This window comes from Lathyrus oleraceus, chromosome 1 (genome assembly GCF_024323335.1).
Source record: "Lathyrus oleraceus cultivar Zhongwan6 chromosome 1, CAAS_Psat_ZW6_1.0, whole genome shotgun sequence".
Taxonomy (NCBI): domain Eukaryota; kingdom Viridiplantae; phylum Streptophyta; class Magnoliopsida; order Fabales; family Fabaceae; genus Lathyrus; species Lathyrus oleraceus.
Genome location: NC_066579.1, coordinates 393719005 through 393736893, shown reverse-complemented (window position 1 = coordinate 393736893; position 17889 = coordinate 393719005). Strand labels below are relative to the sequence as shown.

The 17889-nt window shown below is 34.0% G+C and overlaps 2 protein-coding genes across 2 annotated transcripts; one reads left to right on the top strand and one right to left on the bottom strand.

Annotated features, from left to right (window-relative positions):
- Window positions 1-2543: 2543 nt before the first annotated feature.
- LOC127074217 (uncharacterized) lies at window positions 2544-4729 on the top strand. The gene is made up of 3 exons (XM_051015526.1): window positions 2544-2837; window positions 4342-4408; window positions 4488-4729. Exons 1-3 carry the CDS (start codon window positions 2653-2655, stop codon window positions 4566-4568), a joined length of 333 nt encoding a protein of 110 aa, XP_050871483.1. The 5' UTR covers window positions 2544-2652; the 3' UTR covers window positions 4569-4729.
- Window positions 4730-5386: 657 nt separating this feature from the next.
- LOC127074206 (serine/threonine-protein kinase STY17) lies at window positions 5387-9872 on the bottom strand. The gene is made up of 14 exons (XM_051015516.1): window positions 9772-9872; window positions 9306-9662; window positions 8750-9164; window positions 8009-8654; window positions 7888-7928; window positions 7669-7737; window positions 7320-7420; window positions 7111-7189; window positions 6930-7028; window positions 6768-6836; window positions 6521-6570; window positions 6343-6424; window positions 6170-6264; window positions 5387-5936 (listed from the first exon to the last, which is right to left on the bottom strand). Exons 2-14 carry the CDS (start codon window positions 9644-9646, stop codon window positions 5810-5812), a joined length of 2214 nt encoding a protein of 737 aa, XP_050871473.1. The 5' UTR covers window positions 9647-9662; window positions 9772-9872; the 3' UTR covers window positions 5387-5809.
- Between the last annotated feature and the right edge of the window lie 8017 nt (window positions 9873-17889).

The window sequence follows — 17889 nt, the reverse complement described above, 5'->3', positions numbered from 1 at the left end:
GAATCATCCAAATGAACTATGTATAACTTACTTTTGTTCAAATTGATACACAAACCCGAAGCAAGCTTAAAACCTCTTAACATTGATTTAACGGACTACAAATTAGATAACGACCCATCACAAATAAGAACTGTATCATCCGTGAATTGTAACATCTCAAAAGGAATATCCCCAATAAAAGGAAACCCCTTGAAACTTCCAAAATTCGAACCTTTTCATATTAATCCAGCCAAGCCTTCCGCCACCAAAAGAAAGAGGCAAGGAGATAGGGGATCCCCCTGTCTAAGCCCTCTAGAAGCCATAAAATTATCTGTAGGACTACCATTCACCAAAATCGACATGGAACTAGAAATAAGAAGATAAAATATGATTAGATGGTTTAAAGTGTGATTGTACACTTATGAAGACGTATGGTCTTCCATGTGATTGTTTAATTACAAATAAAATGAAGCTTCCTACACCGATATGTATGGATGAGATTTACACTCATTCGAGCGACTTCGGTTTGATGATGATGGTTCAATGAAGGATGATAAATCAAATATATCTATCATGATTGAATGAAAAGTGATCCAAAAGAGATTTATGAAAACTGATGACAACATGAAATTGCATATCACAGAGCAATTGAGGAATATTTTGTATCCTGAAACCATAGATTCAAAACCACCCTCGGAACTGGTTAAAACGAAAGGTGCCCCTAAAAAGGTCAAATCGACAGAGAGTGACAATTCTACAACAATATCTCCTTCTTAATTTGAACACGTTAACTCACTTTCCGGATTCTCCAACTCCCAAATCTAAAAAAAAAATCAAAGATTGCTCGCATTAGAAAACCATCTCTCTCACCACCGTTACCAAAAATCATCCACACTGAAGAGATACCGCTTTTATGCAAAAATACATTGAGCGGATTGTAAACGTTAAAGGTGACAATAAATTCAATTTTGAGTTGTTTCAAGTTTGCTCGGTAAAGGAGAGGATAACCGTGTTCGCCAACAACTTCTTTAAAAGTTGAAGGCGCATATGGAATTATACACCACTATATGAGAACATTTTGATGCAATTCATGATGCTTTTGTTCCTTTTGTTAGCGGTCCGACACCGGTGGAAAAATGGATGTATTTCCCTAAAATGGGTCATCTTATTGCAAGTGCTTATAATATAGTGTGTATTTATCTAATAAGAGATGGTTTCTCATAAACATTTTTTCCACTTTGGAGTAGGCGACCTCAAAATCTATACAGACACATCATGTGTATTGGGTGGCTTTCAAAATCACAATAGTTTGTTCAAGTTTGTTTGAAACATGGGTGTCCTAAAGAAAAGACATCACCAAAGTGGATGATACATTCCACAGAAGAGGCTTAAACTTGGTCGAATCACTTTGTGAAAAGGATGGAAGAGTTCACCAAGTTGAGCAAGATTGAAAGAGAATCAAATAAGAAAAAGTCAAAGGAGACACCACCCATATAATTAGATTTAGTTTATGACACATGTTTTGATGCTTTTTAGTTTTTATCTAATTATGTATTTAGATGGTGCCTCATGTTTTGTATGTATTGTTGACACCGATGTAATATATATACAACTTGATACATATGTAATGTATGTTCAACAATAATTGCATAAAAATTGGGGTCAATTTAAAAAAACTTTATGTTTTAATTTGTCCATGCATAAAACTGCATAAAACAGACTTTGTTTGGTCTATGGGGTGAGTTTGGAGATGCACTTCCGAATTAGCCTCATTTTAACTGCAAAAATTATCAAACATGAGGTATTTCAAAAAGCATCTCCGTAGAAACCCTTATTTTGAAAAACAAAATAGGGTATTCCAAAAATGCACATCCTAAATATCCTTTGAGATAAGATAGGGATTCTAAGATCCATAATGATCTAAAACTAGTATAAATAAGGGGTCTCTCGTCGCATATTTTTTACAAAAACACATCACACCAGAATGAGCATATATTGTCATGTCGCATTTATCAAATTCAACGAACCGATCACTTGAATTTAGGGTCATAAAGTACACCTCTCTTGTAGATCTCAAATCCATACTAGAGAATCTCCTATAATACTAAGACAATCGAAAAGTTGTGAAACTTGAGTACCGTTCCCCCTTAATTAACAACGAAGTGAAGATTCAGTTCAACAAATTTGAGCTGAAGATGAACGAAGATTTAATGATTATATGGAATACATTTCAACGTTATGAAACAAAAGGTTCGATTGAAGTGGATGCGTCAATTCTAAAATTGACCGGAGATATTCTAATGATGTTTCAACCTCACGTTGAAATATAATTTAAACTTAGGTTAATGATTATCTATATAATGTTACGTATTTTGATGTCAATGTTTGATTTTCTTCAATTTTATTTTTGAATCTAAAGACTTTTGTGACTTTTTACCATAGAAAACTAGCAGCTCATAGAATGGAAGAAGTAATGCCCAATACATAAACTAAAAATGGGCTTAAATCCGGGCCAAAATGTAATGAAACCCGAGGAAGCCCAATTTCGATCCAGAACTTGACTGAACCATTATCATTACAGAAAAACGCAACCTCGCCTTTTGTTTTTTGGTTTACGAAATTTGCTAGGGCAAAATAACAGAATCAGAAGTTGAAAAGAGAAGAGAGAGAGAAATGGAGGGTGGAGATGAAGCTCTGGAGATGGTAGTTGACTCCAAAGACATGCAACAGCAGAGTAAAGCCTTCGACAAACTCACTGACCGCGTCGAAGATCGCCAGCTTGATTCCACTCGCGTTCAAGAAGCCATGGCTTCCATTGCTGCTTCTGCTGAAGCCGATTGGAATGCCATGCGCTTGAGGTATATTCTTGATTTTTTCATCAATTGTTCTTTTGTGTCAAATTTTGCTAACAGACAATTTTTGTGCTGTAGAGATGAGAATTTTATTTTGAAGTAGTGGCTACAAAGAAAAAATAGGAATAGAAGTTCAATCATTAGAGTTAGTGTCTTTATAGCTTAGAAGTGATTTAAACATGTACGGCGAAAGCCTATGTAAGGATTTGTTAGTACTTGGGAGGAGTGTCGACCCAACACTTACACGGTGACACCGGTAGTAATTTGAAAAAATGAATAAATTAAACATAATCATAAGTGTTGGTGCAGGTGTCCGATACGGACAAAGACACGCGAGGTGTGGGTGCTACATAGGAAGATAGTCTTATAGTAAGAGATAGAGGTAAATCGTTTGTCTTTGGACTTGATACAAAGAAGGGCTTTAGATAGTGGAAGTCGGACAAACTTATAGGTCAAACCATAGAGATTTAGCGGTAAATAGTTTGTTTGTCTTTGGACTTGATGCATGGCAGGGGCGTTAAGGCATCAATTAGTTTATGTAGCTGACTGCCGACCCCAGCTAGTGGAAAAGGGAAATAGATTCCCTGCACTCAAATGGCAACTGTAGGGTGATCATATCCATTGATTTGTTAATATAGTTTTCGTTTATTTATTGGATTTTAAATCTGCAGCATTGGAATTTAATAGTAAGGTCTACAACTCGCTGACTGTGACTGTGTCATTCTCTGACTACGGAGAATTGGGGTCTGTGGAAAAAGGTTTTGGTCATTGCAATTAGATTTTGAGATAAAGGGCTAGTTTGGAATTTGGAGGGGGGTAAATTACACACTGAATAAAGTTGATTGGGCTTGATGGGGCTATTCACTTGGTAATGTGTAGGTTTGGTTAAATGTGAGACTATTAAAGTATTGAAAATAGGAAGCAGGGTTTAAATTTACCACTGTTTTTGGCGTATGACAAGCTAGTGTAGGTACTAGGAACCTTAAACCAAGTTTCTTAAATTCTAGTTCAAAGATTTGGTATCACTTCTCCTCTTCCATACCCTTTCGTGCCATTTTTTGCCACACTAGTATGGTAACTAAAAACAGTTCTAGTCTTCAACTTGAATATCACTGTGTCTGAAAGCATAGGAGGTGCCCTTGTTCTTATTTACATGATTTCATAATTCATTTGTGTAACTAAAGTGTACGCATGTAGCTGTTCGCTATGCTTGATGTTTAATATCTATGTTTTCCTTTCCTTTGTGCTCAACTTTTGTACCTTTTCTGTTGTTCTGGTAAATATGTTGAAATATAATTTTTGTATTACTAATAGAAATATCAAGTAAAGTACTTGTGTAGTTCTGAAGTTTTTATTTTAACATGAGTGAAACATGATTATGTAAATTAAAAAGATCCATGAATTTATTATATATAAAATTGAAAGCTCCATTGTCACTCTCATTTCTCCGGCATGTGATTTGTTTTCCTTCTCTCTCCTAACCTTGGTATGCATTTTGATTGAATCACAGGGAGAAAGAATTAGCCGCTGTTAAGATAAATGCAGCAGATGTTGATATAATTGCAAACGAACTAGAGGTAACTTATTCAACATGTACCGAAATCTATCTAGAAAGCTTACATTCCAATTAATTGACATACTTTTCTTATACTACAGTTGGACAAAAAGGTGGCTGAAAGAACCCTGCGTGAGCATAAAGGTGATGCTGTTGCTGCCATTCGTCATTTGCTTCACTAGTGTGGTAGAAACAAACAAGGGAATATGATCTGTATTGGCTTATATTTACTATTTTGCATTGAAATTTGAATCTCAAATGTATACTATGATGATGATGATATAGTTCATTAGAAATCTGAACTATGATGTTGATGATATTGGAATAAGCCTCACCCCCTCAATTTTTGTGGTCCAAATGAAGCTCCTATTAGCTTACGGAGTTTGGTTATTCACGAAGATCTTCTTGCTTGTTGGACTTATATAGTTTGTCATCATCAAGCTAAGCTAGTACTAGTTTCTACTCAAATGTAACAGCCCTACACGCTTTTGTGATTACATTATGTTGCTTCTGACGATCCAACAATTATGGGACTTGCTCTCTATGTGTGATCAAATATAAGAATTTCTTAGTCCCCAGAACTTGATTTTAACCCCTTACAGGAACTGTAAAACTTGATTTTCCCCTTCAGAAACAGTCTTTCAAGACGGTAGGGATTTGTCGTATTAACCGATTCAGTTGGTATGAATATAACAATCAGTTTCTATTGAAAGAGTCAAATTATTTTCATATAAACGGTAGATCTTTCATGTTATCTTAGAAAGTTTATTGAAATGAGAAGTTAACTGCACTATACTCTTGTTAGGTAATAATTCTTTTCATCAGTTATAACAATAACATAAACATAATTCATTTATGTGTGTATGCTCACTTTATTCACATTCAAATAACTCATCTATTAAATTTTCAATTTCTGCAATCACGTGCCTTGTCACATATGAATTGGAGCAAGGAAGAATTTCACATAACAAAAATCTTAAAAACAATTAGTCGATAAAGCTGCAATGAAAATTCACAAACCATTTCAAGTAAAATTGTAGATAATCAACAAGGATAATGCAACTAAAAAGTGCCAGTTCTATGCAGTAAAATGAAACCTCTTCAGTTTTCTTCCTTTTTCTACCTTCTGTACAATTAAAAGTGGTACAAACATTTTCCATATAAAATCATATTACAGTGATGATAATAATAGAAACTCATTCACAAGACTCAACACACAGCATCACTATTAAGTTCAAGATCTTCAATGGGAGACACAATAACTTGAATAGTTTCGCAAGATTAATGCTATGGAGCTCCAAGACCAACTGTCTGTACCAACTCATCTACTCATAAGGAATGTTTTTGTAAGATATGTGCAAAATAATCCTTTGGCATCAGCAGCCACGACTGACAAAAATCGAAAGATGGTTCACTAGTTCGGCTAGGATTCCTTTTGAGTGACTTCACCACCACCAGATCTGGCTGCTTGAAACTGAATCGTATACCGTCTTTGCAGCTCTTTAAGCCTTTCCAGCAGTTCCTGGAATGTTGGTCGGCTAGCCGGATCACTGATAGTAGTAATAGACAAAGTTGTAAGTTAGCATATTATGACTGATGATGACCAGTGATGTTTAACATGAAAATAAATTAACATTTAATCCATTAAAATAAGTATGAAAATCCATGTTAAATTTTTGTTTTTGTTTTCTTTCCTAATGATTGATAAGATTTGTGTTTGAAAATTTAGAGCAATGGGAAAGAAATGATAAATAAGAAATGTAAGAGTTTAAAGAAATCGCACGTATGCCAACAACTCTCGATTATAGAAGTCCACTGTGGATCAACATCTTCTGGAATTTCTAGCCGATGGTTCATAAACCCCACAGCTCCAATAACCTGAAGAAGAAAAATAGAGAAACTGTTCATATATATTCCTGCTAAGCTCAAAAAAGACAGTTCACAAGAAAACCGTACCTGCATTGCATTGAGAGTATCCCAAGGAATTTTTTCTGTTGCAAGTTCCCACAATATGACTCCAAAACTGTATACGTCGGACCTGATTTTCCCGAGAAGAAAAAAAGATATGTAAGCGGAACTCAAGTGACAATAAGACAAAGAGAGAGAAAGCAATTGTGGTATAGAAAATACAAACTTTTCATTTGAGGGTTCGTTACGAAGAACTTCTGGTGCCATCCATTGAGGCTACAAAGCAAAAAAATGCCAGGAGAATCAGTAATATAACCGGTGACATCATTAACCACAAATTTAGACGTGGTTAATCATAATTTTCACCAAAACTTGGTTGTTCAAAAAACACAACTGTAATTTCATTCAATGACAATTTGAAGGGAATTTTCAAACAGATCAAAGAGATAATAAACACAAAAATAAGAGCCTACCGTGCCTTTTCCCGTTTTAGTCGTGAGATAGGTTTCATGTTTGATGCGTGAAAGACCGAAATCACCAACCTGAACAAGCTTAGATATGATTAAGTGTATCTAAGTAGGAAAAAATATGCTATAGTCGAGTGAAGGAATACTAAAAAAAGACAAGTGTGAGACCTTCACAGTCCAATTCTTGTCAACAAGAAGATTCGAGGTCTTCAAATCTCGGTGGATGATAGGAGGATTGCAATGATGAAGATAATTTACACCTCGTGCCTGTAGAAAATGTAAGCATCGGGACCATAAGAATGAATATCTATCTATGAAATTTTGTATATAACTCTTTCAAAGTACTCACAATATCTAAGGCCATGTGAACCCGCCGTCTCCAGTCGGGTTTGGATGTGTTTCTTTGGAGCAAACGAAATAAGCTTCCGCTGAATTGATACAAACACAAATGGACGCGAGAACTATTAGCACAAATCAATTTTTTTGTGAAACATAGCACAATAAATTAGAATTAGAATGCTCATGACACAGAATATCAAAATGAATTTCAGGACAAACCGTGGGAGAAACTCTGTAACAATGCATAGACGCTGAGGTGAAGTCACTGCGCCCATAAAGAGTAGAATGTTTGGATGGCGAAGTCTTTTCATCAGAGACACCTTTCCACAGAGTATATAGTCAAATTAATGTTACATAAAGTAATCAAAGAGAAAAGTACGAGGAAGCGGTGGAACAAGTTTTTATGCACTATTTATCAATTCAACTACGTTGTCAATTAAGTTTAATGAATCATTATTGAATATTATGTATATTTGATTGCAGCAATCACAAGAACCCATGCGCGCGCGCACACATGTGTGTTGGATTTTTGGTTTCTTATAAGACTAAAGTCTATCGAAGAGCACACCTCTTGTCTGAAGGACTGTATTACATCTGCTGAATATTCTTGCTTTGAGAAAACCTTGACCGCAACATCCTGTAGAAAGGTGAATAGAAGATAAAAAAAAACCAGAATAGCAGCATAACACTTTGAAGAGTATTTCTCAAAAACGTAAATATGATGTCGTGTATGTGATAACAAAATGAACTTAAAACCAAGAAATCAAAGTTTGAGAAAAGAACATACTGATCCATACCACAGAGCATGGTATACGGTTCCACAAGAACCTGCACGGTAGCAATAGAAGGTTAATAGAAAACATATAGAGGGCACCAATGCATGATAACCATTGGTGACTCAATATTACCTTGCCCAATTGACTCTCCAATTGTCAGATCCTCCCACAAAATTTCGTAATCTAAACAATCGGAGTCAACATCCACTCTATTATTGGCAGCAGAACTGCTACCACTGCCACTCCCGCAACTGCTGGTACTACTTGTGCTGTTCGCATTGAAGGATGACCAGGATCCTGAAGCCTCGTTAATAACGGGTTGATAACTTTCACTTGCCCGGCTTTCCAGCTTCAATCCAGAAGACACATTCTTTTGATTAGCTGGCTCTTTTTCTTGATCGCGCTGCATCCAAGGCCAAGAAACCCGGACGTTCTTTGACTCGGATCCTTCCTGATCATTTGTTTTCCATGGCCATGACATAGTTTTCTTTTGAATCCATGCTTCCGCCTTAGAAGTTATGATTTTGTGCATTGGTTTTTCTTCACTCTCATCACCAGAGTTTCTCATAGGTTTCCCCGGTGATCTCTCTTCGACGTGAGAAGATACAACGAAAGGAGATGCTGGCACCTCTCCCACGGGCGTGCTAGCTCCACTAGAATCCCCATCCTCCCTCTGCTCTGTAAAACCATGCTCAGTTTCTCCGCTCACTCCTTCTCCCTCAACACCATTTTCTCGAGTCCGGATTTTAGACTTGACTTTGTTACTCACCTTTGAAGCCTGTTTTAATAGTTGCATTGCAACAACATCAAGACACACCAAAATAACCTATAACCTTAAAAAAAACAAAAACATCAAAAAACACAAACACAAACCAAATTCGATATTTTTGAAGCTAGAGCATTTTGAAGTGGCTGCTGAGGATCAAGACCAAGTTTATTAGTAATGCCAATTCTAGAAAAACTAACACCCGAATCCTTTTCTTCATTCTTTCCAACCGAAAACGGAACTAAATTTTCAAGGAAAGGTCTTGAATCACTTGAGACACAAATAACACCAACCAAACTCCCATCATCATCATAGAAAGGCGTATTCGTAGCAACCGCAACAAACCTATCACCTATCTTATTCTTTACCGGAAATTGACCAGTCCAACTTTCCCCCATTTTCACACGGTTGAATACATCATTCGCCAACTGAAACTCACTAGAATCCACAAGCACTTCAATCCCATCTTGACCTAGAACTTCTTCTGCTGTATAACCATACAGATTTTCAGCACTAGGGTTCCTACAAAATGATCACCATCACAATCACACAAACTAAACCCTAAAACCCCTTTTCCAAAACAACCAAAAAAGATCATTTTTTTAATGTAGATTTGCAAAAAAGGAAACAACCCAAATATCAAAAAAACAATAACCAACTAACCAGTATATAATACGACAATGAAGATCCAAAATATGAACAGAATGACCAATTGACTGCAAAATATTGAGATACTTGCCACCATTTTGATGATGAGGATCATGAGTACTACTACTACTACTACGGCTCTCTCTTTGAAGAGGTGAAGAAGAGCCTTTGTTATTTGCAGCAGCAGACAAAGAAGAAGCAGAAGCACCTAACCTAGAACGTTGTGGCGAAACGGAGTGAGACCTTCTACGCTGAGAAAGCTTGAGCTTTGACATTTCTTGTTTGAGGTGAACTTGACCAGCTTCAAGCCTTTCAATCTTCTTCAGAAGCTCTCCTTCTGCTTCTGGAGTTTCCATTTTTGGATTGTTGTTGCTGAAATTGGAAGCAATAGGAAGAATAGAGATGAGAATTTATTACAAAGAAGAAGAAGAAGAAGATGAAAAAAAAAGAGAATAGATATGGTTTGTAAAGGGTCAACAACCTTTTCTTTTTCTTTTTATCATCTTTTGTTTGTTTCTGTTTCTTTTCTTAATTTGTTTCTTTCTCTTAATTTGTTTATTGTTTATTAGATGGTGGCTTTTGTGAAAAAATCACCCCATATTAAAATATATTTTATATCTCACAAATAGAGTCATTAAATGGACTATCACACATAATTTTAGATTTATTAAAGTTAAATTATAAGGTCTCAAAATATTTTTTAAGTTAAATCGTAACTGATAAATAAATGATACTAGTATATGTTAAAAAAATATATATATTAGAGCATTTTCAATTAAATTAAGTAATTTTTGATGGAGTAATTGAATTAAAAAGTTAATTATATTGTTTGAAACACATGGAGTAGTTGTAATTTATTATAAAGGCACCGACCGTAGCACGCACCCCCAAGGTAGCTTTGTGAGTTGCAATCTTATCTGTTTTGTGTTCTTATTGGTTACTTAGTTACCACTTGGCATTTTTCCTCCACTTATATGGGACATATTTGTACAATGAGAACAACAATGTATACACTTTTCTTTGCTTGCAAATTTAGGGAATTAGGTCGGTTGTAACATGTAGCTTCATGTCATTTCAAAAGCTGCACTCACGCTACATCTTGTCAGTCAGTTTAGTTCTAGTAATATTCAAATGAAGTTTGAATAAAAAATATTACTCTTCCGTTATTTTTTAAATATTATTTTTAAACTTTTTATATAATAAAAAAAAGTTAATCATACTATTCTTCTTTTTATAATAAATGATTTATTTGACTATTTCACATAAATTAAAAAAAAAAGATAAAGATATTTTTATTAAATACTCTTAACAATGTATTGAGAATGATAAAAATAATATTTTTATCGTCTATAGTGGATCATTTCACACATGTTAAGAAAATATAATAAATAAAAGAGAGAGTTGTATTTTTACCAAAGTTATTCTTATTTATTATTATTTTATTCAAATTATCATAAATACATAGTAAAAGAATAATAAATTAAAAATATTAATTAAAGGAAATAATTGAAAGATAAACATTAGAATTGCATTGAAAAATAAAATGCGAGATTTATTTTAGGACAAATATTTTTATAAGATGCGACAATTATTTTGAAATAAAGGAAGTATTAATTATAGAATATAATTGGAAAAGATACATTAGAAATTAAAATAGATTATTCATTTTAAGACACTCTTTTATTCTAAATGAATCATTTATTATTGAACAGAGAAAGTATTCATCTTCATGTGTTATTTAAAAGAGGCTTTCTTTTTCATGATTTTTCTTCTTCTCAAAAGTTCATATTTAAAAAACTACAACAATAAACAAATATTTATGACCCGAAAAATCATTATAACAATTGAATTAAACTTGTTAGAATTATACATGCAGGTCATCAACAATTCAAAGTATGTTTTAATCAATAACTTTTCAAATTTTAAATAGGCTTTTATTTTACTTATATTTGAATAATCTCAGCGAAGTAATTATTTTGAATCGAGTTGCGGATTAGATCGTTTTTTAAAAATATTTTGCGAGATTGTTTACAATTGTGCAAGACATACAATCTGTTAGAAAAAATGATTTATCAAATGGATTGAGACTAGAATCGTGAACGAAATCACTTTCTTTTTAAGTATTTCAAGCACTCTCAAATATTTTAGACTTGGAAAGCATGAATACCAAGGATAATTTTGTCTATACTCGAGTTTTCACAAAATCGATGAAAACTCGAATTTATCAAAGATGAAATCTGGAATTTTATGTGAAGAGGATATGCTTTTGTATTGTATTTTTCTGAATCCATAATGCTCAATTTATAGGACAAAGTGGTGATATTTCACAAGGTTACGACCATTGATGAAATACACACTTTCAACATCATTTTTAACAAATGTTGCACTGTTTCGTCTATAACAACACGTTTACCAAATGTTGCACTATTTCGCCTACAACAACACTTTTACAAAGTGTTGCATTATTTCACCTACAACACTTTTCAAACGTTGTATTGTTTCGCCTACAACGATAATTTTCAAAGGTTGTACTGTTTTGTATTCTACAACACTTTTTAAAGTATTGTCTATTATTTATTTTCAAATTTAAAATATAAACGGCTCACTGCAACATTATTAATTAAACTTAACCTTCACTGCAAAATATAAACCGCTCAATGCAACATTATTTCCAAATTCAAAATATAAACTGCTCATTGCAACACTTCACAAATATTGTCTATTTCTGAATTAAAAAATTAACCTTCACTTCCATATTTTCTTGTCATTTTTTAACACACTCAAGATTATTAATTGTTAATAATTTACAATATTCCCCATTTATTCTAATAATGACAATACTAATTACATATAAAGAGAAACAAAGAATGTTAATACAATTAAGTATCTTTCGATTTGAACTTAACCTTAGTAACGATGACACAAAGTCTAATTAGAATGTTAGGTATCAATATTTGTACAAGGACAACAACAATTACACTTTTCTTTGCTTGCAAATTTAGGGATTTAGGTCGGTTGTAACATGTAGCTTCATGTCATTTGAAAAGCTGCAGTCACGCTACATCTTGTCAGTCAGTTTAGTAATGTTCAAATGAAGTTTGAATGATTTAGATTTTTAATTTTAAAATGTTAAAATTTGAAAAAAAAACTAATTATTATTGTTATTTTGAAATAATAATTCTTCTTTTATTTATAATATTTTTAATTATTTATTATATTCGTTTTACTTTCTCTCTCTTGTAATAATTATTTATGAATAATTTTGACAAAAGTGCAGTTAATGCTACCTTTAACTTTGTAAATGACAATTAAAAATGAATAATTCTTTTTCAAGATAATGACACTTAAAAAGGAACGGAGGGAGTATTCTCTTTTTCACATGAATGATTCATTTAACTATTTCACATAAATTAAGAAAAAAGAATAAATGAAAAGATAATGATATTTTTATTAAATACTCTTATCATGTATTGAGAATGATAAAATAATATTCCCGTCGTCTCAAAATAATTGTCATAGTTGATCATTTCACACATATTAAGAAAATATAATAAATGAAAGAGAGAGTTGCATTTTTACCAAACTATTATTATTTTATTCAAATTATCATAAATGCATAGTAAAAGAATAATAAATTGAAAATATTAATTAAAGGAAATAATTGGAAGATAAACATTAGAATTGCATTGAAAAATAAAATACGACATTTATTTTAGGACAAATATTTTTATAAGCATTATTTTGGAATAAAGGAAGTATTAATTATAGAATACAATTGGAAAAGATACATTAGAAATTAAAATAGATTATTCATTTTAAGACACTCTTTTATTCTAAATGAATCACTTATTATTGAACGGAGAGAGTATTCATCTTCATGTGTTATTTAAAAGAGGTTTTCCTTTTCATGAATTTTTTTCTTCTCAAAAGTTCATATTTAGAAAACTACAACAATAAACAAATATTTATCACCCGAAAAATCATCATAACAAGAAATTTTTACCAAAATAACCCAAATTTTCAAGAAAATTCCCAAAATAACCATGTTTTCAAAAAAAATCTCAAAGTACCCCACTTTTAGGAGGAGGCGCCACTCCAATTGGCGAATCCTCTTTAAAATAGAGTGGAGGCGCCAATTGGATTGGCTAGGGCGCATGGTGCAACCAATTCAATTGGCACCCATGTGTATCAGTTGAAAGGAGGCGCCAATTGGATTGACACCTTAGTGTAAAATGTAATTTTTTTGGTTATAAATAGAGGTGTTGTGTGAATCATTTTTCCACATGTCATTTCATCATTTGGCAATCATGTTTGGTGTTCGTCGCCGCTATGGAAATGTGGTTTATGCGAGAGACAAACCTCAGATGTTGATGCTCTTCTGGAACATCACTACTTTCGATCAACTGAAGAGGAAGCTGATTCGTTGGTTAGATGGGAAAATACCAGAAGGGAAAAAATTAGAAGTATTGAGAGACTCGACAATATCTTTGGTTGGATGCGAATGAAAACTGATAAGGATGCTAGGGAAATGATGTTCGATCGAGATGACATCACCTTGATTGTTGTAATCAGTTAGAAATATTCTGCTTTCAGTTAGCTTATTTTATAGTGATGTTTGTTTTGAACCTCGTTGTAACAAAAAATTTATGATATATAATAATTGAAGGTTACAAAAATACAATGTTACAAAAAGATTATGACCCTGATGATGCTCCTCGATTGAGACAGTTGTTCTTGTTGTGTCCTGGTTAACGGCAGATACTACATCATCTTATCATTTTATCTGTCGAATCCATTTCTGTCCTGATACGTGTGCTGTTTGGCCTTCCTTTTTTCTTTCTATGCATCTCGTCCTTGTGCCAAACTATGTCACGTTCGTATGAAGGCCAGTATTCCTCCATTTGTAGCACCAAGAAGCGTTTATTATATACATTCATGACGATGACGACCTTGTCTAGAGTACCTTTTAATAGAGTACATTTTAATAGCATATCAAATTAGTAAAGCATTTTGTTGTTTCTTTTATAGGATGTTTCAAGGTTCCGTACTCGGGTCCACGAATATGTCCATATGGACCAGATGATTCAACCTTATGTTGAACTCGCCAGTTTTGAACATATAAGCAAAATTATATCTTGGTCGGTGGATAATAAATTCATTCTTGCTTTATGCGAAAGATGGCGTCCCGAGACACACACATTCTGATTTCCAACCGGTGAGTGTACCGTGACATTAGAAGACGTCTACATGCTTTTGGGACCGCCTATTGAAGGTAAAGCTGTAAATGGTAAAACCAACTATGCAAATTCAATTTGCATGGACCTCTAGGATACTGATTTGTTAGATGATAACTCAAGAGGTCAAGGTATACTTTTTTCATGCCTTAAGTCATATTATAACAGTTTACATTTAGATGAGCATTCTACCGAAGATGCTCGAATAATAAAAACTAGGTGTTACATTATGCTTTTAATTGGTTCTTTTTTATTTCTCGAGGTAGTGGTTTTAGTATGCATATTATATATTTATATTTACTAAGACATGTAGATAAAATAGGAAGTTATAGTTAGGGATCCGCTTGTCTGGCATATCTTTATAGCTCTTTGTGTAAAAACTCACACAAAGACACGTCTAACTTTCCTGGATGTGTTGTTTTTCTCCAAGCATGGGGATGGTCAAGACTATCGTCCCTAGCACCCGCCAACAACAACCCTTTCACCTTCCCGTATGCACAAAAGTAAGTTGTTTAAATTGCTATATATTTACTTACTTATGTAAGGATTATTATCTCTAACTAATATTTTTACCTTTTTGGTGCAGATGGTCGGCACACGTGGTATGAGTTATAACAAATGTCCCAGACATTGTATTACCCAGTATCACAATCAGTTGGATCACCTTCGACCAACAGACATAAGGATAATAACCTCATTATTTCGTTATAAATTGTTAATTTCGTAATAATCCAAGTTACTTTCACATTTTAGTTCATTTGGTGTCCATACCTAAATTTAGATCATGACCATGAAGTGAACGCAGAAGACGCAGCCGTATGGACTATATGCACACTAATAATAAGATTCACAATTATGGAGATGCACAATGGTGATCGTGTGAAGTTGCAGTGCAGTATGCTTCAACACATCCCAGATCCTCCAACAAGCCTAAGAGAATGGCATCTACGCAAAGTTAATGACCAATGGAACTTCAATCCATGGCAAAGCTTCGCAAGATCTGAGTGTCGCAAATGGAAGCATCGCCACGACCATGTTTTAACTGACGCAGTGATGCTAAATGAAGAAAAACTAAGTCGTACTTATTTGGCTTGGTACAGATCGGTTGGTTTTCAGTTCATCGTCGAGGATATGTACATGTACGAATCACGCCAACAAACTTACACACCAGACACCTTAACATCTAACCCCCAACAACATTGTCAGACCGAATATGCACAACCCCCTTTCCGTCAAACTTTCCATTCCACAAACACACAAACATACAACTCAAACATGACATACACCCAATCCCAATACCAAGAGCATACCCCATACCACCACCAACAAATTGATCATCAACCAGAGACCCAACATGCTTTGCACCCAACACATCACCCTACCAAAGCCGCCTTAGCCAGAACACTCAACAATCATTTAACACCAACCGTCCATCCTCCTACCATAGCCAAGAAGCCCAAACATTACAAAACCAAAACCTCCAACAACCTTATCTCTACCAAACGCCCCAACAATCATTCTAACCTTTCCTCAACGCATCACTCACACCCATGTCTCCCTTCAACCGTCCCGGTCGCCCACCAATGAGTCAAACACAACCCAACTACTCTGGTATGGGTCATGAACTCAGCTATGGCGGTACACCTTCGATGTATACTGAAGATTATGCCGATTTGTCTGACTATCTCAACATGCCATCTCCTGTAGTTGGTAGTGATGCTCCTGGCCCCTCAGATGCTTAAACACTAATCATCAACACGGGTTAGGGCCACAGGTTAGGATAGCTAGCGGATGTGGGACCGGAGGTCAGTTAGGTGATCCCGGTCATCACCATTAGGCTTTTTTTGTGTAAACGAGAATTTATATTAATATCAATTGGACCTATTTCGAAATTATGTATCATGTAGACCGTTTAACAAAAAAAATGCAAAATACACTGAGGTGTTAATCCAATTGGCGCCTCCTTTCAACTGATACACATGGGCGCCAATTAAATTGGATGCACCATGTGCCCTAGCCAATTAGCCAATCCAATTGGCGCCTCCACTCTATTTTTAAGAGGAGTCGCCAATTGAATTGGCTCCTCCTCCTAAAAGTGGGGTACTTTGGGAATTTTTTTGAAAACAATGTTATTTTGGGAATTTTCTTGAAAAACTGGGTTATTTTCGTAAAAAAATCTCATAACAATTGAATTAGAACTTGTTAGAATTATACATGCAGGTCATCAGCAATTCAAAGCTATGTTTTAATCAATAATTTTTCAAATTTTAAATAGGCTTTTATTTTATTTATATTTGAATAATCTCAGTGAAGAAATTATTTTGAATCGAGTTGCGAATTAGATCGTTCTTTTAAAATATTTTGCGATATTGTTTACAATTGTGCAAGACATACAATATGTTAGAAAAATAATTTATCAAATGGATTGAGGCTATAATCGTGAACATAATCACTTTCCTTTTAAGTATTTCAAACACTCTAAAATGTTTTAGACTTGGAAAGCATGAATACACAGGATAATTCTGTCTATACTCGAGTTTGCATAATATCGATGAAAACTCGAATGTATCAAAGATGAAATCTGGAATTTTATGTGAAGAGGATAGACTTTTGTATTGCATTTTTTTGAATCCATAATGCTCAATTTATAGGACAAAGTGGTTATGTTTCACAAGGTTGCGACCCTTGATGAAATACACACCTTCAGCAACACTTTTACTAAATGTTGCACTATTTCATCTATAACAACACTTTTACCAAATGTTGTACTGTTTCGCCTACAACAACACCTTTACAAATTGTTGCATTGTTTCGCCTACAACAACACTTTTCAAACGTTGTATTGTTTCGTCTACAACAACATTTTTCAAAGGTTGTACTATTTTGTATTCTACAATACTTAACAAAGTATTGTCTATTTCCAAATTCAAAATATAAACTGCACACTGCAACACTTCACAAGTGTTGTCTATTTCTAAATTAAAAATTAACCTTCACTTCGATATTTTCTTGTCATTTTTGAAACACACTCAAAATTATTAATTGTTAATAATTTACAACAATTCCCCATTTATTCTAATAATGACAATATTAATTCCATATAAAGAAAAAAAAAGAATGTTAATACAATTAAGTATCTTTCTATTTGAACTTAACCTTAGTAACGACAACACAAAGTCTAATCAGAATGTTAGATAACAATGTTTTGAACCATTATTCCTTGTGATTAAACCAACGCTACCTTACACACAGTCTTTAGTGGTTCTTCGCCTACATCTCTTGCCTAGCATTATTTATGGCCATGTAGTTTTGATGTTTTTGTGAATTTTTCATGAGAGAAACTCCAACTCTCACTTTGAGACGAC

What these genes read in the sequence shown, in the direction of transcription:
- LOC127074206 (XM_051015516.1), bottom strand. Translation starts at nt 9,646, where the DNA reads ATGGAAACTCCAGAAGCAGAAGGAGAGCTTCTGAAGAAGATTGAAAGG. An exon ending in CTTCAAAAATATCGAATTTG is followed by an intron (nt 8,655 to 8,749) that starts GTTTGTGTTTGT and finishes CTATTAAAACAG; the next exon opens with GCTTCAAAGGTGAGTAACAA. An exon ending in TGGAGAGTCAATTGGGCAAG is followed by an intron (nt 7,929 to 8,008) that starts GTAATATTGAGT and finishes GCTACCGTGCAG; the next exon opens with GTTCTTGTGGAACCGTATAC.
- LOC127074217 (XM_051015526.1), top strand. Translation starts at nt 2,653, where the DNA reads ATGGAGGGTGGAGATGAAGCTCTGGAGATGGTAGTTGACTCCAAAGAC. An exon ending in TGGAATGCCATGCGCTTGAG is followed by an intron (nt 2,838 to 4,341) that starts GTATATTCTTGA and finishes ATTGAATCACAG; the next exon opens with GGAGAAAGAATTAGCCGCTG. An exon ending in TAATTGCAAACGAACTAGAG is followed by an intron (nt 4,409 to 4,487) that starts GTAACTTATTCA and finishes CTTATACTACAG; the next exon opens with TTGGACAAAAAGGTGGCTGA.